Raw genomic sequence first — 17971 nt, 5'->3', positions numbered from 1 at the left:
TCCGACCTGCCCAGCTCCTTTTCCACCTATCCACTCCACCCTCTCCTCCCTGACCTATCACCTTCATCTCCTTCCCCACTGACCTATTGTACTCTATGCCACTCTCTCCCCACCCCCACCCTCCTCTAGCTTATCTCTCCACACTTCAGGCTCTCTGCCTTTATTCCTGATGAAGGGCTTTTGCCCGAAACGTCGATTTTGCCTGTCCTTGGATGCTGCCTGAATTGCTGTGCTCTTCCAGCACCACTGATCCAGAATCTGGCTTCCAGCATCTGCAGTCATTGTTTTTACCTTCGCCACATCAGCGCCTACTGCCCCACGGGCATCAGCTCAAACCGGTGCCTCCAGCAGATGTTCAGCACAGTCGGGATTGTTCAGCAAATGCTGCCCTAAGGTGGAATCAAAATCAGGAGCAATCGCAATGAAAGCAAATTAATGGATTCTCAGGGGAGGGGGAGGTTGGGAGGATGGGCAGGGGGGTGGGCCTGAGAAAGCTGCCTCCTTTTCCCTGAGCCATGCCTGAAGTGGGTCTGATTGACAACTCAAGTCATTGTCAATGGGGAAGGCAGACATCAACGTGCGCCCTCGCGTCATCACGCACACCCCCGGTGTGAGGGAAACGTCATGCAGGCCCCGCCCAGGTCCTCACGTGCTGAGGCCCGCCCTTTAATTCCATTGTAGTCACGCCCTGTCGATCCGCCTCCATGACGTAACGGGACACCTTGAGCGCCGACGTCGTTCCAGCCCCGCCCTCACACGCTCACTCCGCAAACTGCCGCACGAACCTGATGACGTCATGCGTCCCCCCCCCCTCTCCCGGAGCCCCAGTCCCAAAGCTGAGTTATCGCGAGATCTCGGGGTCGCGCTCACCGCGGGGGCAATGGCCGCCGAATACAATGGGTCGCCGCCGAGTCGTTGCCGCTGACACCGCGACCGCGCCACAGTCATGGACAGCCCAGCCGCGCTGCTGCCCGCCGAGGCCGGGCGACCTCCTGACGACTCGGGGCCCGCTGCTGAGGCCGAGGCGCCTGACGCAGTGGCTGCCGAGCTGAGCCAGCTGGAGCGGTGCGGAGTTTGCCGTGAGGCCCTGAGGGAGCGGCAGCCCCGTCTATTGCCCTGCCTGCACTCGCTGTGTAAGGGCTGCATCGGAGCCAATTCTTACTCCCCGGGGGAAGGTACGGCCCGCAGGGGGTGGCATGTTGTGGGGAGGGATCACATGGAGAGGGGGCAGGTGAGAAAGAGGGAGTGGTGAGGGCTGGGGCGGTGTGAGGGTTCAGAGGGAGGGGAGAGGACAGGAGGAGGGGGGGAGGAGGACGGGAGGAGGAGGGGAGGGGAGGGGAGAGGACAGGAGGAGGGGAGGGGAGGGGAGAGGACAGGACAGGAGGAGGGGAGAGGACAGGACAGGAGGAGGGGGGGAGGAGGACGGGAGGAGGAGGGGAGGGGAGGGGAGAGGACAGGAGGAGGGGAGGGGAGGGGAGAGGACAGGACAGGAGGAGGGGAGAGGACAGGACAGGAGGAGGGGAGGGGAGGGGAGAGGACAGGAGGAGGGGAGGGGAGGGGAGAGGACAGGACAGGAGGAGGGGAGAGGACAGGACAGGAGGAGGGGAGGGGAGGGGAGAGGACAGGACAGGAGGAGGGGAGGGGACAGGACAGGACAGGAGGAGGGGAGGGGAGAGGACAGGACAGGAGGAGGGGAGGGGAGAGGACAGGACAGGAGGAGGGAGAGGAGAGGACAGGACAGGAGGAGGGGAGGGGAGAGGACAGGACAGGAGGAGGGGAGGGGAGAGGACAGGACAGGAGGAGGGGAGGGGAGAGGACAGGACAGGAGGAGGGGAGGGGAGAGGACAGGACAGGAGGAGGGGAGGGGAGAGGACAGGACAGGAGGAGGGGAGGGGAGAGGACAGGACAGGAGGAGGGGAGGGGAGAGGACAGGACAGGAGGAGGGGAGGGGAGAGGACAGGACAGGAGGAGGGGAGGGGAGAGGACAGGACAGGAGGAGGGGAGGGGAGAGGACAGGACAGGAGGAGGGGAGGGGAGAGGACAGGACAGGAGGAGGGGAGGGGAGAGGACAGGACAGGAGGAGGGGAGGGGAGAGGACAGGACAGGAGGAGGGGAGGGGAGAGGACAGGACAGGAGGAGGGGAGGGAGAGGACAGGACAGGAGGAGGGGAGGGGAGAGGACAGGACAGGAGGAGGGGAGGGGAGAGGACAGGACAGGAGGAGGGGAGGGGAGAGGACAGGACAGGAGGAGGGGAGGGGAGAGGACAGGACAGGAGGAGGGGAGGGGAGAGGACAGGACAGGAGGAGGGGAGGGGAGAGGACAGGACAGGAGGAGGGGAGGGGAGAGGACAGGACAGGAGGAGGGGAGGGGAGAGGACAGGACAGGAGGAGGGGAGGGGGGAGGACAGGACAGGAGGAGGGGAGGGGGGAGGACAGGACAGGAGGAGGGGAGGGGAGAGGAGGGGAGGGGAGGGGAGAGGAGGGGAGGGGAGAGGACAGGACAGGGGGAGGGGAGGGGAGAGGACAGGACAGGAGGAGGGGAGGGGAGGGGAGAGGACAGGACAGGGGGAGGGGAGGGGAGAGGACAGGACAGGGGGAGGGGAGGGGAGAGGACAGGACAGGAGGAGGGGAGGGGAGGGGAGAGGACAGGACAGGAGGAGGGGAGGGGAGGGGAGAGGACAGGACAGGAGGAGGGGAGGGGAGGGGAGAGGACAGGACAGGAGGAGGGGAGGGGAGGGGAGAGGACAGGAAAGGAGGAGGGGAGGGGAGAGGACAGGACAGGAGGAGGGGAGGGGAGGGGAGAGGACAGGACAGGAGGAGGGGAGGGGAGAGGACAGGACAGGAGGAGGGGAGGGGAGAGGACAGGACAGGGGGAGGGGAGGGGAGGGGAGAGGACAGGACAGGGGGAGGGGAGGGGAGAGGACAGGACAGGAGGAGGGGAGGGGAGAGGACAGGACAGGAGGAGGGGAGGGGAGGGGAGAGGACAGGACAGGGGGAGGGGAGGGGAGAGGACAGGACAGGAGGAGGGGAGGGGAGAGGACAGGACAGGAGGAGGGGAGGGGAGGGGAGAGGACAGGACAGGAGGAGGGGAGGGGAGAGGACAGGACAGGAGGAGGGGAGGGGAGAGGACAGGACAGGAGGAGGGGAGGGGAGAGGACAGGACAGGACAGGAGGAGGGGAGGGGAGAGGACAGGAGGAGGGGAGGGGAGGGGAGAGGACAGGACAGGAGGAGGGGAGGGGAGGGGAGAGGACAGGACAGGAGGAGGGGAGGGGAGGGGAGAGGACAGGACAGGAGGAGGGGAGGGGAGAGGACAGGACAGGACAGGAGGAGGGGAGGGGAGGGGAGAGGACAGGAGGAGGGGAGGGGAGAGGACAGGACAGGAGGAGGGGAGGGGAGAGGACAGGACAGGAGGAGGGGAGGGGGGAGGACAGGACAGGAGGAGGGGAGGGGGGAGGACAGGACAGGAGGAGGGGAGGGGAGAGGAGGGGAGGGGAGGGGAGAGGAGGGGAGGGGAGGGGAGAGGACAGGACAGGGGGAGGGGAGGGGAGAGGACAGGACAGGAGGAGGGGAGGGGAGAGGACAGGACAGGAGGAGGGGAGGGGAGGGGAGAGGACAGGACAGGGGGAGGGGAGGGGAGAGGACAGGACAGGAGGAGGGGAGGGGAGGGGAGAGGACAGGACAGGAGGAGGGGAGGGGAGGGGAGAGGACAGGAAAGGAGGAGGGGAGGGGAGAGGACAGGACAGGAGGAGGGGAGGGGAGGGGAGAGGACAGGACAGGAGGAGGGGAGGGGAGAGGACAGGACAGGAGGAGGGGAGGGGAGAGGACAGGACAGGAGGAGGGGAGGGGAGAGGACAGGACAGGGGGAGGGGAGGGGAGAGGACAGGAGGAGGGGAGGGGAGAGGACAGGACAGGAGGAGGGGAGGGGAGAGGACAGGACAGGAGGAGGGGAGGGGGGAGGACAGGACAGGAGGAGGGGAGGGGGGAGGACAGGACAGGAGGAGGGGAGGGGAGAGGAGGGGAGGGGAGGGGAGAGGAGGGGAGGGGAGGGGAGAGGACAGGACAGGGGGAGGGGAGGGGAGAGGACAGGACAGGAGGAGGGGAGGGGAGAGGACAGGACAGGAGGAGGGGAGGGGAGGGGAGAGGACAGGACAGGGGGAGGGGAGGGGAGAGGACAGGACAGGAGGAGGGGAGGGGAGGGGAGAGGACAGGACAGGAGGAGGGGAGGGGAGGGGAGAGGACAGGACAGGAGGAGGGGAGGGGAGGGGAGAGGACAGGACAGGAGGAGGGGAGGGGAGGGGAGAGGACAGGAAAGGAGGAGGGGAGGGGAGAGGACAGGACAGGAGGAGGGGAGGGGAGGGGAGAGGACAGGACAGGAGGAGGGGAGGGGAGAGGACAGGACAGGAGGAGGGGAGGGGAGAGGACAGGACAGGGGGAGGGGAGGGGAGAGGACAGGACAGGGGGAGGGGAGGGGAGGGGAGAGGACAGGACAGGAGGAGGGGAGGGGAGGGGAGAGGACAGGACAGGAGGAGGGGAGGGGAGGGGAGAGGACAGGACAGGGGGAGGGGAGGGGAGAGGACAGGACAGGAGGAGGGGAGGGGAGAGGACAGGACAGGAGGAGGGGAGGGGAGGGGAGAGGACAGGACAGGAGGAGGGGAGGGGAGAGGACAGGACAGGAGGAGGGGAGGGGAGGGGAGAGGACAGGACAGGAGGAGGGGAGGGGAGGGGAGAGGACAGGACAGGAGGAGGGGAGGGGAGAGGACAGGACAGGAGGAGGGGAGGGGAGAGGACAGGACAGGAGGAGGGGAGGGGAGAGGACAGGACAGGAGGAGGGGAGGGGAGAGGACAGGACAGGAGGAGGGGAGGGGAGGGGAGAGGACAGGACAGGAGGAGGGGAGGGGAGGGGAGAGGACAGGACAGGAGGAGGGGAGGGGAGGGGAGAGGACAGGACAGGAGGAGGGGAGGGGAGAGGACAGGACAGGACAGGAGGAGGGGAGGGGAGGGGAGAGGACAGGACAGGAGGAGGGGAGGGGAGGGGAGAGGACAGGACAGGAGGAGGGGAGGGGAGGGGAGAGGACAGGACAGGAGGAGGGGAGGGGAGGGGAGAGGACAGGACAGGAGGAGGGGAGGGGAGAGGACAGGACAGGACAGGGGGAGGGGAGGGGAGAGGAGAGGACAGGACAGGAGGAGGGGAGGGGAGGGGAGAGGACAGGACAGGAGGAGGGGAGGGGAGGGGAGAGGACAGGACAGGAGGAGGGGAGGGGAGGGGAGAGGACAGGACAGGAGGAGGGGAGGGGAGAGGACAGGACAGGAGGAGGGGAGGGGAGGGGAGAGGACAGGACAGGAGGAGGGGAGGGGAGGGGAGAGGACAGGACAGGAGGAGGGGAGGGGAGAGGACAGGACAGGAGGAGGGGAGGGGAGGGGAGAGGACAGGACAGGAGGAGGGGAGGGGAGGGGAGAGGACAGGACAGGAGGAGGGGAGGGGAGAGGACAGGACAGGACAGGAGGAGGGGAGGGGAGAGGACAGGACAGGAGGAGGGGAGGGGAGAGGACAGGACAGGAGGAGGGGAGGGGAGGGGAGAGGACAGGACAGGAGGAGGGGAGGGGAGGGGAGAGGACAGGACAGGAGGAGGGGAGGGGAGGGGAGAGGACAGGACAGGAGGAGGGGAGGGGAGGGGAGAGGACAGGACAGGAGGAGGGGAGGGGAGAGGACAGGACAGGAGGAGGGGAGGGGAGGGGAGAGGACAGGACAGGAGGAGGGGAGGGGAGGGGAGAGGACAGGACAGGAGGAGGGGAGGGGAGGGGAGAGGACAGGAGGAGGGGAGGGGAGAGGACAGGACAGGACAGGAGGAGGGGAGGGGAGGGGACAGGAGGAGGGGAGAGGACAGGAGGAGGGGAGGGGAGAGGACAGGAGGAGGGGAGGGGAGGGGACAGGAGGAGGGGAGGGGACAGGAGGAGGGGAGGGGACAGGAGGAGGGGAGGGGAGGGGGGGGAGGGGAGAGGACAGGAGGAGGGGAGGGGAGGGGACAGGGGGAGAGGAGGGGAGGGGAGGGGACAGGGGGAGGGGAGGGGACAGGGGGAGAGGAGGGGAGGGGAGGGGACAGGGGGAGGGGAGGGGACAGGAGGAGGGGAGGGGAGGGGACAGGAGGAGGGGAGGGGAGGGGACAGGAGGAGGGGAGGGGAGGGGACAGGAGGAGGGGAGGGGAGGGGACAGGAGGAGGGGAGGGGAGGGGACAGGAGGAGGGGAGGGGAGGGGACAGGAGGAGGGGAGGGGAGGGGACAGGAGGAGGGGAGGGGAGGGGACAGGAGGAGGGGAGGGGAGGGGACAGGAGGAGGGGAGGGGAGGGGACAGGAGGAGGGGAGGGGAGGGGACAGGAGGAGGGGAGGGGAGGGGACAGGAGGAGGGGAGGGGAGGGGACAGGAGGAGGGGAGGGGAGGGGACAGGAGGAGGGGAGGGGAGGGGACAGGAGGAGGGGAGGGGAGGGGACAGGAGGAGGGGAGGGGAGGGGACAGGAGGAGGGGAGGGGAGGGGAGGGGACAGGAGGAGGGGAGGGGATGGGAGGGGACAGGAGGAGGGGAGGGGATGGGAGGGGACAGGAGGAGGGGAGGGGAGGGGAGGGGACAGGGGGAGGGGAGGGGACAGGGGGAGGGGAGGGGAGGGGACAGGAGGAGGGGAGGGGAGGGGACAGGAGGAGGGGAGGGGAGGGGACAGGAGGAGGGGAGGGGAGGGGACAGGAGGAGGGGAGGGGAGGGGACAGGAGGAGGGGAGGGGAGGGGACAGGAGGAGGGGAGGGGAGGGGACAGGAGGAGGGGAGGGGAGGGGAGGGGACAGGAGGAGGGGAGGGGAGGGGAGGGGACAGGAGGAGGGGAGGGGAGGGGACGGGAGGAGGGGAGGGGAGGGGACGGGAGGAGGGGAGGGGAGGGGACGGGAGGAGGGGAGGGGAGGGGACGGGAGGAGGGGAGGGGAGGGGACGGGAGGAGGGGAGGGGACAGGAGGGGGGGAGGGGAGGGGACAGGAGGAGGGGAGGGGAGGGGACAGGAGGAGGGGAGGGGACAGGAGGAGGGGAGGGGAGGGGACAGGAGGAGGGGAGGGGAGGGGACAGGAGGAGGGGAGGGGAGGGGACAGGAGGAGGGGAGGGGAGGGGACAGGAGGAGGGGAGGGGAGGGGACAGGAGGAGGGGAGGGGAGGGGACGGGAGGAGGGGAGGGGAGGGGAGGGGACGGGAGGAGGGGAGGGGAGGGGACGGGAGGAGGGGAGGGGAGGGGACGGGAGGAGGGGAGGGGAGGGGAGGGGAGGGAGACGGGAGGGGACAGGAGGAGGGGACAGGAGGAGGGGAGGGGAGGGGACAGGAGGAGGGGAGGGGAGGGGACAGGGGGAGGGGAGGGGAGGGGACTGGGGGAGGGGAGGGGACAGGAGGGGACAGGAGGAGGGGACGGGACGGGACAGGAGGAGGGGAGGGGAGGGGACGGGACAGGAGGAGGGGAGGGGAGGGGACGGGACAGGAGGAGGGGAGGGGAGGGGACGGGACAGGAGGAGGGGAGGGGAGGGGACGGGACAGGAGGAGGGGAGGGGAGGGGAGAGGACAGGAGGAGGGGAGGGGAGGGGAGAGGACAGGAGGAGGGGAGGGGAGGGGACAGGAGGAGGGGAGGGGAGGGGACAGGAGGAGGGGAGGGGAGGGGACAGGAGGAGGGGAGGGGAGGGGAAATGGTTGACGATGTGGTGCAGGGACAAGGAGCTGGTGAAGGTTAAGAGTGCAGGGAGGAGAAGGGGCAGGAGAGAAGTCGGGCTTGAGGAGGTGGACAGGGACCTGCAGATAACGTATGATGAGGCGAGAAGGTACGAAAAGGCAGTGGAAAGCCTAATGGCTGGGGGTGTGAGATGGGATTTGTTGGGGGGGGCGGGTTGAGTTCGGATATTTCGGGGGGAGAAGTAGAAAATTGGGGCTGCAAGATTGAGGTCCTGAGTGATGGGGCAGTGATATTGGGTAAGATATTTGGTGGAAAGTGAGCTGGTAGTCCAGGAGGGATATCGGTTAGGAGGAATGGACAGGTGATACTGAGTGTAAGCTGTGGGAGCAAAGAGTGGATGTAGTGATTTGATGATTGAATCTGGGGTATGGGTTTTTGGAGATGGAAATGAAGTAAATCATTGCAGACTGGACAACAGCACTTGCAAAGAGAAGCAGTTACTAATGTCGTCGGGAAGGATTGCTTTGAGGGGGTGATTGAGTGTGATAATTATAGAGGGGTGTGAAATGCAGTTGGCTGCACCCAGTTAAAAAGCACCAGTATAGAGTAAGTGAGCTGCAGACTACAGCTGTGAGGAATGACCTAGCAGCACTTAGACCAAATTGTTGAATTTCATATTTGCTGAATGGATATTAAATTGCTGTATTCACATTCCTGAATGAATCTGAGCACGTACTATTTATCTTTTGCTGGTTGTGATTTGATTTAGTGTAATATAGAAAGCAGTGATGCTTTGTGTATGCTGCTCTGGAAGTTGGAGAAAACTTATGGTTTTGCATCTGTGCTGCCAGGTCATACCTCTGGTTGATCAGGTTTGAGAATTATCCGTCATTTGTCATAAAATGGAAGTGAGTTGTGAGAACTTGAGTATGTTGCAGGTCGACTTATTGATAGTCAGATGCTAATAACCGTTTCACTATCGAAGCAAGAAATTTACTGGCTTAAGTAGAATTCTTTGTGCAGTGTATTGGTAGTGTAATATTAAATAAGCCAACACATTTGACCATTGAATGCAGTCTAATATTATTGCAGAACAGTATGCATTAAAATAGTGATATGTTCAAGGCAGTACATAGGAATTTATTTCAAAATAAATTGAGACAAAACCATCTGAGAGGACAGCTAAACAAATTTTTGGATTGGGATAAGTTTTAAGTGTCATAAGGAGGAGCATAATGGAATTCCAGAACTTGGGACACAGGCAGCTGAGAGCAACTAATGCTGCTCTTGGAGATTCAAGGATAACATGCAAAGTAATGCCAGAGTTAATTTTAATCTGGAGACGTTACTGGGTATAAACACACAATCTCTGTATCTGTGTGGTACCTGATAGCTGGTTTAGCAGTCTTGGACATTCTAGCCTTGAAGTATCTCTCCCCAACTTAAGAATAATTGCTGCTGCAAGGTTGCAATTTTGCTGATTGGAATATGTACACAATCTGACATGAAATCAGGGAATGGGAGATCAGTTCTGGAATATCCAGACATGTGAAAATGACGCTTGGTCAGAAGGCACTAAATGTCATAAACATCTGTCACCAATTAGATTATGGAACACTAAGCTTGAACTCTGTTCCGTGTGTGCGCGTGAGTACAAGTTGGCCACTAGCTCATGTGAAATACCTTGAAATGCTTTCAAGTGTTAAAAATGCAATATAAATGCAAGTTCTGTGCAAGACAATGATTAAGGGTTTTATTTGTGATAGTTATTTAATACACCTTAGTCATTATAACAGAGTCTGTAAGTGATGTTTACCTTGTTGTGGTTCTGTTCGGTGAGCTGGGAATTTGTGTTGCAGACGCTTCGTCCCCTGTCTAGGTGACATCCTCAGTGCTTGGGAGCCACCTGTGAAGCGCTTCTGTGCTGTTTCCTCTGGCACTTATAGTGATTTGTATCTGCCGCTTCCGGTTGTCAGTTCCAGCTGTCCACTGCAGTGGCCGGTATATTGGGTCCAGGTCGATGTGCTTATTGATTGAATCTGTGGATGAATGCCATGCCTCTAGGAATTACCTGGCTGTTCTCGGCTACAAATCTTCTCACAAACTTTGATATTTACCTTATTACCTTTTATTGCTGAAGTAGTGACCCCTTTGATTGATTACCCTGTTTAGGAACAGGCAGGTAAGTTTAAAATAAATAACATCAGAAACTTTGGTCTGACAGCATTTGTGGAGAGAAAGAGTGCACATTTTAAGTCTGAAGCTCTTCATGACTGGAGAGAGAAAGATGGAAAAGCAATTGTTTTTTTTCTGTGGAAAAATGTGGGTAGGAGAAAAAAGGGTAGATTAAAGAGTGAGCGAGATTAGAGATCGCAGAATCAAATGCAGTGTGGTAAAGGTTGTAGAAAATAGTTAAAGGTCCGTAGTTAGTGGTAATAGCTTATTTAAATATGTTATCAAAAATTTACTTTAGTGCTAATGACTCAGTTTCCTTAATGACAGTTAATATTTTTATACGTACAAAACAAGTTATGTGAAATCTTTTAAAAACTATACTTACACTTTAGCAGGAGTATTGTTAATTCTGCACATCAAGACAGATGTCATAGCTTTAGAAGCAGTGTGGAGGAATCAATAGAATGCCAGGCCAGATTATGTAGAGAGACTGGAGAAGGTGGCTTTCAGAGCAGAGTAGGTTAAGGAGTGCTGGTTGTTGATAGAGGTGTTCAAAATTAGGAAGGATTTTGATTAGGTAAATAAGGAGAAACTGTTTCTGTTGACATATGGGTCAATAAGCAGAAGGCGCAAGATAATGGCCAAAACAACCAGAGGTGAAAGACATTCTGAAATGGAGATGCCAGTATCTCACAAAACCAGGTTATAGTCTAACAGGTTTATTTGGAAGTACTGTACAAGCTTTGGGAGCGTTTCTCCTTCGTCAGGTAGCTAATGGGGCAGGATCATAGGACACAGAATTTATAGTAAAAGGTCATAGTGTTGTATAACTGATTTGATGTATTGAACAAACCGAGATTGCTGTTAAGTCTTTAATCACTTAGAATGGGGATGCAGGTTTCGATTGATTAACATAAAAGAAATCCTGGGGTTTACAAGTCACAGTCCTAAGATAACTTAAGGTCTATAACAAGACGGCATGGTCATACACCATGGAAACGCACCCTTCAGTCCAACTAGTCCACGCCGACCATGTTCCCAAACTAAACTAGTCCCACTTGCCTATGTTTGGCCCGTATCACTCCAAAACGTTCCTATTCATGTTTTAACCATACCTGCATCCAATGCTTCCTTATAAAAAAGCTTTCTCCTCTCACTATAAAAATATTTCCCTTAGTTTTGAACTTCCCCACCCCACGGAAAAGATGTTTGTTATTCATCTTATCTATGGCCTCTTTTATTTTGTAAACCTCTACAAGATCACTCTCAACTTCCAATGCACCAGTGAAAAAAGTCTCAGCCTATTTTAATGACTCAAACTCTCTATTCCTGGCAACATCCTGGTAAATAATTTCTGAGCCCTCTCCAGTTTTATAATATCCGTTGTTTTAAGGTGGGAGGGAAAGATTTAAGAAACCTGAGGGGCACCCTTTTTCATGCAGAGGGTGGTTCATGGATGGAATGAGTTGCCAGAGGAAATGGTGGAGGCTGGTACACTTACCCATCCAGATGCCTTTTAAATGTTTATGTGATTAGGAAGGGTTTAGAGGGATATGGGCCAAATGCTGGCAAATGGGACTGGATCAGTTTAGGATATCTGGCTGTGGCAGAAGAGTTGGCGGAAGGGTCTGTTTCCATGCTGTATAAGTCTATGGCTGCCACCAGTACATCATATTTCCATGTCTTTCAGTAATGTTACTTGGCACAAAGCCCTTGTTGTAAAATTATACATTCAGCACAATGCTGAGAGAAATTTATCTCCCTCTGTTGGGTCTTGAAGAAGATGGTATTAATTCTGATGTTTAAAAGCACTGAGGAATTTATGGCGGTTTCAGAATTCATGTGGGTTTTTTTACAGCAAACAAAATGGTCCATTGGCATTTAACCATGACGGTGTACTTTAATAAGGGATGAGATCTTACATGAAACCCATTTGGAGAACGATCCTCTATTTTAGTAGGCAGAATGCTGTTTTGCATTGTTCCAGTGTGATAATAGTTTCATAGGCCATTGGCTGATCAATTCAAAACTGCATATTTTTACATTAAAAGAACTGCAGATTTTGGAAATCCAAAATTGTTGGTAAAGCTCAACAGTTCTGGTAGTAGCTGCAAAGAGAGATCAGAGTTAACGTTTCGGATCTGGAAACACTGCCTCACAACGGACCTGAAACGTAACTCTGATATCTCTTCACGGATGTTACCAGACCTGTCAAGCTTTTCCAGTAATTTGTTTTTGTTTCTGTGTATTCTTGTAGTTTGTGGTGGACAGAGCATGCATAATACACAACCAGCCTAAGCTTGGAGGACCCAAAACAAAATGTTTACTCTTACATTGATCGGAAAGGTTTAGAAGAATATGGACATAGTGCTGGGAAATGGAGTTAAATTGGATGGACATTCTGAATCAGTTTGGGCCATAGGTCCTCTCTCCATGCTTTTGGATTCTGAGAAGAGTATAAAGGCAGGAGGCATGTGCTTAAGAGGGAAATCAAAAGGGCATAAGATAGCTTTGGCAAATAATGTTAAGGAGAATCCAAAGGCATTTTATAAATACAGTAAGGACAAAAGGGTAACTAGGGAGGGAATATGGCCCCTCAAAGATCAGCAAGACAGCTCCTCCAAAGGAGATGGGGGGAGATACTAAACGAGTATTTTGCATCAGTGTTTACTGTGAAGAAGAACATGGAAGATAAAGAATGTAGGAAAATAGATGCTGATATCTTGAAAAATGTCCATACTACTCGAGGAGGTGGTGCTGGATGTCTTGAAATGCATAAAGGTGGACAAATCCCCAGGACCTGATCAGATGTACTGTAGAACTCTGTGGAAAGCTAAGGAATTGATTGCTGGGCCCCTTGTTGAGATATTTGTATTATTGATAGTCACAGGTACCAGAAGACTGGAGGTTGGCTAACGGTGTGCTACTATTTAAGAAAAGTGGTCAGGACAAGCCAGGGAACTATAGACTGGTGAGCCCGACATCCGTGGTGGGCAAGTAGTTGAAGGGAATCCTGAGGAGCAGGATTTAAATGTATTTGGAAAGGCAAGGACTCAGGGATAGTCAATGTGGCTTTGTGCTGGGAAATCATGTCTCATAATTTGATTGAGTTTTTTGAAAAAGTAGCAAAGAGGATTGATGAGGGCAGAGCAGTGGACATGATCTATATGGACTTCGGTATGGCGTTTGACAAGGTTCCTCATGGTAGACTGGCTAGTAAGGTTAGATCTCATGGAATACAGGGAGAACTAGCCATTTGGATACAGAACTGGCTCCAAGCTAGAAGAGGGTGATTGGTTGCTTTTCAGACTGGAAGCCTGTGACCAGTGGAGTGCCACAAGGATCAGTGCTGTGTTCACTGCTTTTCATCATTCAAATAAATGATTTGGATGTGAACACAGGAGGTATAGTCAGTAAGTTTGCAGATGACACCAAAATTGGAGGTGTAATGGACAGCGAAGTAGGTTATCTCAGATTACTACAGGATCTTGATCAGATAGGCCAGTGGGCTGAGGAGTGACAGATGGAGTTTAATTCTGATAAATGCGAGGTGCTGCATTTTGGAAAGGCAAATCAGGGCAGAACTTGTACACTTAATGGTAAGGTCTTTGGGGGGGTGTTGCTGAACAAAGAGACCTTGAAGTGCCAGTTCATAGCTCCTTGAAAGTGGCATGTCAGGTAGATAGGATAGTGAAGAAGACATTTGGTATGCTTTCCTTTATTGGACAGAGCATTGAGTACAGGAGTTGGGAAGTCATGTTGCAGCTGTACAGGACATTGATGAGACTACTTTTGGAATATTGCTTGCAATTCTGGTCTCCCTTCTATCGGAAGGATGTTGTGAAACTTGAAAGGTTTCAGAAGAGATTTAAAAGCACGTTGCCAGGGTTGGAGAATTTGAGCTATAGGGAGAGGCTGAGTAGGCTTGGGCTGTTTTCCCTGGAGTGTCAGGAGACTGAGGGGGAACCTTGTAGAGGTAAAATATGAGGGTCATGGATAGGGTAAAAAGACAAAAGTCTTTTTCCTGGGGTGGGGAGTCCAGAACTAGATGGCATAGGCTTAGGGTGAGAAGGGAAAAATTTAAAAGGGACCTAAGGGGCAACATTTTCATGCAGAGTTAGGTGAGTGTATGGAATAAGCAGCAAGAGGAGTTAGTGGAGGTTGTTACAATTACAGCATTTAAGAGACATCTGGATGGGTGTATGATTAGGAAGGGTTTGGAGAGATATAGGCCAAGTGGTGGCAAATTGGACTAGATTAGGTTGGGATATCTGGTTAGCATGGATGAGTTGGACTGAAGAGTCTGTTTCCATGCTGTACATCTCTAGGAATCCATTAAATGTGATTTTTGCAATTGGGCAGCTTCTGCTGAACAATCGAATGCTAATAGCTACCAATAACCAATTTAAGATTCAGTCAGGTTTGTACTGTGGTTCATATTCATGTAATTTTCATATGCAGGAATCTGTTCTCTACAAATAGAAAATGTTCCAGCCTTGCCTTGTTTTTTTGGTGTGGAGGTACTTGTGTTGGACACACAACACTAGGTTATAGCCCAATGGAAGTACCAGCTTTCTGAGTACTGCTTCTTCATCAGGTAACTAGTGGAATAGGACATAGGACTCCGAATTTATAGTAAAAGATCATAGTGTCATACGCTGATGCGATATATTGAACAAATCTAGATTGCTGTTAAGTCTTTCATCTTTTAGAGTGGGTTGCAGGTTTTGACTCATTAATTTGTAAATCCCTGAATTTCTTTCAAGTCACATTCCCGAGATAACTTGAGGTTTTATGCAAAAAAAGTGACATCTCAGCTCAGGCAATACATTAAAGTTGTGAGGTCAGAGTATTTATTCCAATCTTGAGTCAGACTGGTTCTCTCGGCAAATACAATTCTGCAAATGTAAATTCACCTTGCAGAATTGTACTTGCTGATACATTCTATTTTGCTGAAAAAGTGCACAAATCTGTTGGCAGTCAATATTTTTGATAATCCATGGGACGTTTTATAAATTCCTACCTTGGAAGTAGAACCAGTTTGACTCAAGATTGAAATAAATATTCTGACCTCACAACTTTAATGCATTATCTGAGCTGAGATGTCACTTTTTTTTTGTACAAAACCTTAAGTTATCTCGGTAATGTGACTTGAAAGAAGTTCCAGGAATTACATATTAATGAATGGAAACCTGCAAACCATTTTAAAAGATGAAAGAATTAACAGCAATCTAGGTTTATTCAATATATTGCAATAGTGTATGACACTATGATCTTTTGCTGTAAATTTTGTGTCCTATGATCCTACCTGATGAAGGAGCAACGTTACAATAGCTTGTAGTTCCATATAAACCTGTTGGACTATGACCTGGTGTCGTGTGATTTTTAATTTATTTTTGGAATTACCCTCAAATGTGAGGAACCTGCAGTGTCCTGTTGCTTTCTCTGTGGCACCATTTCAGCCATTTGGTTTTGACTTGCCAACTGAAGAATGCCTTCTCCTTTAGGATTACTTTAGTTGTATGAAATTTGGTATTCTTGCATTTGTCCTGCTGACTGCAATGTGAAAAGCTTTAGCAACAACTCACTTGGCAATATTAAATGCTGTATCACCAAATGACCATTTTAATATTATTCAAATCCTGTTTCAAAACAAGTTGTTGTGATTTGCTTTTTTGCCCTAGGTATTTGCATATGAAAAATTGCAATCAAACTCTGTAATGAATAAATTTGCATTTTGAATAAATGCAATTGAAAGTATTCCCGAAACCTCTCCATATAATGAAAATCTGACAGAAAAAGAATAATGGGAAGGCATCCTTTGTTTTAGGTAGTTTCTAAGCATTTAGTTTGGAATTTCACAGCTTATTCTTTCTTCCAGTTTTATCCTATTGTTTCCTTCAGCTGCCCTCCAGTGTCTAACCCAAATTTCCCTCCTTCACATGAAAGTCTGATTGAGGAGTCCTTGACTAAAGTTGAGTCTTATCCTGTCTTCGTCCCATGTCCAAGCATGTCTGCTTTGCAGAAACTGTTGGAGGTGTGAGAGTACATTGAATTAGTTCTCACTTGCAAATGGGTGCTAAGTGAGATCAGCAAACTCAGTATAAATTGGGAAATAGAGATGGGACACTCTATTGGGAATGTTGTTGAATGCATTTGGGGGGGGAAGGGGAGGAGCACATTTTGTTCCCTAAAGGATTTCAGTTATATGTGACCTGGTCAGCAAAAACTGCCTTTTTAAGGTTCTCCTGAAGATCAGCTGACCACCAAAACTGCTGAGCATGATGAAATCCTTCCACAGGAACATGAAGGGGACAGTGCAGTTCAACGGCAGCTCTTCTGAGCCCTTCGACATCCACAGCAGCGTCAAACAAGGCTGCATCCTCGCTCCCACACTCTTCGGGATATTTTTTGCTGTCCTCCTGAAACATGCCTTTGGCACCGCAATGGAGGGGATTTACCTACGCACTAGATCAGACAGCAGGCTCTTCAACCTGCCCCGCCTCAGAGCCAAGCCAAAAGTACGCGCGGTATTTATCAGGGGCATGCTGTTTGCCGATGAAGTTGCAGTTGCAACACACACCCAGCAGGAGTTCCAGTTACTGATAGACTGCCTCTGTCTCGCTTACAAGGATTTGGGGCTATCAGTATGAAGGAGCCCAGCGTCCTGGGACAGGGCACCATCGATGACTACAGACTCCGTGTTGTCCATCAGTTCATGTACCTTGGCTCTACCATTACTGACAACCTCTCCTTGGACACAGAGATCTACAAGAGGATCAGAAAAGCAGCCTCAACTCTTGCTCGCCTCACGATTTGAGTGTGAACAAATCCCAATCTGACAGTGAAGACAAAAATGTCAGTCTACAACGCCTGCATCATTAGCACACTGCTGTACGGCAGTGAAACATGGACTACATCTACCAGACAGGAGCGAAGACTGTACACCATCCACATGAGTATCCGCTGTATCCTAGGCACATCCTGGCAAGATAGTGTCCAATGACACTATCTCGAGCTGGCATTCCCAGCATGTACACTCTGCTCAGGCAGCGGAGACTGCGCTGGCTGGGCCACACCCACTGCTTGGAGGATAGCTGTATTCCAAAGGATATAATTTATGGAGAGCTTGCACCCAGGAAGAGACCCACTGGGTATCCCCAGCTGCGCTACAAGGACATCTGCATGAGGGACATGAAGTCGCTTGATATCGTTACGGAACCCTGGGAAAGGCTTGCAGCTCCTCGCCCGAGATGGATAAACACCCTGAACCAACACCTTAAAACGGGAAAAGAAGCTGATGAGCATTGCAGCAGACAAGCGGGCACAAAGGAAGGAATGCAGCAAATCAACAACCACATACAGATGTGATCTCTGCGACCGGGACTGTCACTCCAACATTGGTCTGTACAGTCAAGAGCGGCATTGCTTCAGGGAAGCCGCAAGGTAGAACAACAAGGATGCAACCCATGGTCAGCCATGACTGAAAGGGGCCTCACTATATTGGTGAATCAGGGTTTTATGAGGATGGTAATTTTGTAATCACTGTTGTGGAGATTACTTTTAATTACAGATTTATTTAATTTCTTGAATTTAAATCACAGTTGTTTTGTTCTGACTTGAGTCACTGGATCATCAAATCCTGAGTTTTGGATTACTGCACTAGTTCAGGGACTCACTTCAGTCTATTTGTCAACATTATTTTTTACTCTGGCTTTTTACACTGTTTCAGTCTTGAGGTATTTATTTTTTGTTTACTTACAATCCAACTAAAAGATTCAAACTGTTTGATTTGAAAGAGAAATAGAAACACCAAGTGGAAGATGTCAGTACAATTTGGGGACTTCTAGCCTCTGTCAGTGGTTAAATTACCTGATTCACTTTGCATACTACAGTTATCCTATGGGTCTCTTTTAAGTTGTAGCCGAGGAGGAACAGTCAGGACTCCTGGTCCTGATCACTGTGAAATTATCCGGACTGGGTGTTATTGTATATACACAAGTATTGTCTCACACGATGTTTGACGCTTCTATTGTTGTGTACTTTCTTGTAAAACAATTGTGAGTGGCTTAAGTGTTGAGGTTATGAAGGTACAGCCCAGTTGGGTGTCT

General features: G+C 53.3%; 1 protein-coding gene across 3 annotated transcripts in view; it reads left to right on the top strand.

Annotated features, from left to right (window-relative positions):
* The first annotated feature begins 853 nt into the window (after positions 1-853).
* The window catches only part of LOC122542166 (transcription intermediary factor 1-alpha-like), a 112842-nt gene continuing 95724 nt past the window's right edge, over positions 854-17971 (top strand). For 2 of the 3 annotated variants that reach the window (XM_043679588.2, XM_043679587.2), the window contains exon 1: positions 855-1175. In XM_043679588.2, the coding sequence (XP_043535523.2) occupies positions 947-1175 (229 nt within the window). In that variant the 5' untranslated portion in view covers positions 855-946. Of the gene's footprint in view, positions 1176-17971 lie in introns of all 3 variants that reach the window. The other variant, XM_043679586.2, reaches the window with a different exon arrangement.

The sequence above is a fragment of the Chiloscyllium plagiosum genome, unplaced genomic scaffold (genome assembly GCF_037043375.1).
Source record: "Chiloscyllium plagiosum isolate Xiang-an unplaced genomic scaffold, Cpla_swu_hap1 HiC_scaffold_33, whole genome shotgun sequence".
NCBI classification, from domain to species: Eukaryota; Metazoa; Chordata; class Chondrichthyes; order Orectolobiformes; family Hemiscylliidae; genus Chiloscyllium; species Chiloscyllium plagiosum.
The sequence above is the reverse complement of the archived record's forward strand: the minus strand, read 5'-3'. Positions and strand labels throughout refer to the sequence as shown.